Source organism: Procambarus clarkii, chromosome 27 (assembly GCF_040958095.1).
Source record: "Procambarus clarkii isolate CNS0578487 chromosome 27, FALCON_Pclarkii_2.0, whole genome shotgun sequence".
Classification (NCBI taxonomy): domain Eukaryota; kingdom Metazoa; phylum Arthropoda; class Malacostraca; order Decapoda; family Cambaridae; genus Procambarus; species Procambarus clarkii.
In genome coordinates this window covers 12,762,008-12,764,351 of record NC_091176.1, presented here as the reverse complement: position 1 = coordinate 12,764,351, position 2,344 = coordinate 12,762,008, and the positions used below count along the sequence as shown (strand labels likewise).

Below are 2,344 nucleotides of genomic sequence, written 5' to 3'. Positions count from 1 at the left end.
TCCAAAAATTATGTTATTTAGTTCATTAATTATGCACCCTGTACCCATCCTTGGGGGGGGGGGGGGGGGGCGGGGGGGTTAGAAAAGGTTACAGAGGCACATTTTGTACTCAGGAACTAAACCTTCCAAATTCATATATAAATATGGGAATGGCTTGTTATAAAAATTACATATATGTAGGATTTTTACTTGAATTAAGTGGTAATTGTTGGGAAAGTTCGATAAAAGTATTACATGCTACTTTTTTTCGTTTTAAATAATGCAGGACGTTATTATAGGTCAAAATATCATATTATATATAGGCTCAGTGTTAGGTTATTTCATAAACAAATATATTAACAAAAATAATTTATTTTGTACACTATAGATCATTAAAATAATACCTGCGGGGTAGCTGGAATCCTTTTGGGTATATTGATCACAAATTAATAAATCTATCGAGTATTAAATCTTTTATACAGACGGACTTTGACAGAGGAGTAGAGAGGAAGAGGTGAGAGGTAGGGAGAAGAGAGGTAAAGAGGTAGAGAGCGTGAAAGCTTGAGAGAGGCGACTTATGGGAGAAGAGTTGACAGGAGGGAGCGAGCGAGGCGTGGAGGAGCTACTTCATAATGTCGTCGATGGAGAAGCCTCGCCTCTTCTTGCCGCTGTCCTCCTCGGCCTCCGTCAGCAGGAAGGGTTTCTTGGCCGCAGGGTAGACCAGGGCCTCGAGGCTGTGCTTCCGCGACTCCACCTCCTTCTTCACCGGGTAGTTGTAGAGGGGTATGAGGGTCACGTCCTTGGGTAGCGTGGGCGTGGGGATGGTGGTGGAGGACACGGAGCAGGTCCTCAGTATGTGAGTGTCGGTGACACGGCAGTGGTCGTCGGGAGTGGTTCTCTGCGGGAGTATCTGTGCTGACGGTAGAGTGCGGTGGGCGTCGTGGGCGTGCTGGGCCTTGTGGACGGCCAGCGTGCGCGCCTGGCAGAAGCCCTTGCCACACACTTCACACTTGAAGGGCTTGTCCTTGCTGTGGATGTACTTGTGGTCGCGGAGGTGGTCTTGTCTCCTGAAGGCCTTGCCGCAGATGTCGCAAGGGAAGGGCCGCTCGTCCGTGTGTGTTCTCTCGTGGATCAGCAGGTTGTAGCTCTTGGTAAACTCCCGTTGACAATACTTGCAGATGTATCGCTTCTTGGGTCGGCTGAGGCGTCCCCCAGGAGTCAACAGGAGACGGTTGAGTGCCAGGTCGCCGGCGCCCAGAGCCGCCCACGGCAGCTGACCCAGGGACCCGTAGTTCTGCAGCATCCCCATTAATCTGGGGTCGACTCCTGCCGCTGTGTGTTTAGCAGCCGCGGCGACGGAGGCGATGGTGGGGAGCATGGGGAAGGGTGACAGGAGAGGCAGCAGGGAGGGACCTCGCGGGACCCAGGGTGTGAAGGCTGACCCACGGTCCAGACCCGGGAACTGGAAGCCACAGGGACTGGTGGGTGTGGGCGGCGGGGTGAGCAGACCTGTGGGGGGGAAACACACGTGGTCAGTGCACCTGGTTACCTCAGCAGCACACAAGCGAGCCCAATGCACTTCCGTCAACAGCGTGCACCAGCACCCATCATGTCAGTGTCCACTAATATTATCTACTTCATTTTACGGCAACATTTCTTATTAAATTTAAAATAAACTTAACTCATAACGTAAAGTTTTTCCTCAAGACCGTCCGTCATTTACATACAATGTCAACAGTCACAATAAATACATAACATTAACGTACCAGACTGAGTGCAGTCCTTCTCTGTGGCTCGCTCTTCCTCTCCACTGGTGGCCATTGTCCCCGATCACACTTGTTCAGTATCGGAACAGAGAAGGCTAAGTTAAATCCTTTGATACGCGGTATTAATTATAATACGTGCGTGCATGCGTGAGTGTGTGTGTGTGTGTGGGGCTGAAGATGCTATCAGCGTACCACTAACTGGTCAGTCCGGGGGTCCGGAGGAAACTGAAGGTGGTTGACGTGGTTAAGTCCGTGAACGATAGCGGCCTTCTGCTGCTTCCAGTTGCCAACTCTCAAATGTTATTCTTAATTAAAATATAACGGGTGGCTATGAAAGGCAAAACATGTTGTGGCAGGTTCCGAGGATACATGCATTTTATCGGGTAGGATTATGTTTATGTAGTTACAAAAATCAGCATAAAGAGGACATGAAATTCAATAGAAATTCAGTAGAACCTCCGTGAATGGGTAGTGATCTCCGTGTGGGTGGGGGGGGGGGGAAGATGGGTAGAGCAGGGAGGCTGCTCATCTTACATGCCGGAAATGTCCGTAGCAATACATCTTAATATCACACAAGTGTGTGTGTATCATTTCACGTG

At 49.7% G+C, this 2,344-nt stretch overlaps 1 protein-coding gene across 1 annotated transcript; it reads right to left on the bottom strand.

The window, feature by feature from the left end:
- Window positions 1–335: 335 nt before the first annotated feature.
- Window positions 336–1,976, bottom strand: LOC123762836 (protein odd-skipped). The gene is made up of 2 exons (XM_045749599.2): window positions 1,746–1,976; window positions 336–1,488 (listed from the first exon to the last, which is right to left on the bottom strand). Exons 1-2 carry the CDS (start codon window positions 1,798–1,800, stop codon window positions 602–604), a joined length of 942 nt encoding a protein of 313 aa, XP_045605555.1. The 5' UTR covers window positions 1,801–1,976; the 3' UTR covers window positions 336–601.
- Between the last annotated feature and the right edge of the window lie 368 nt (window positions 1,977–2,344).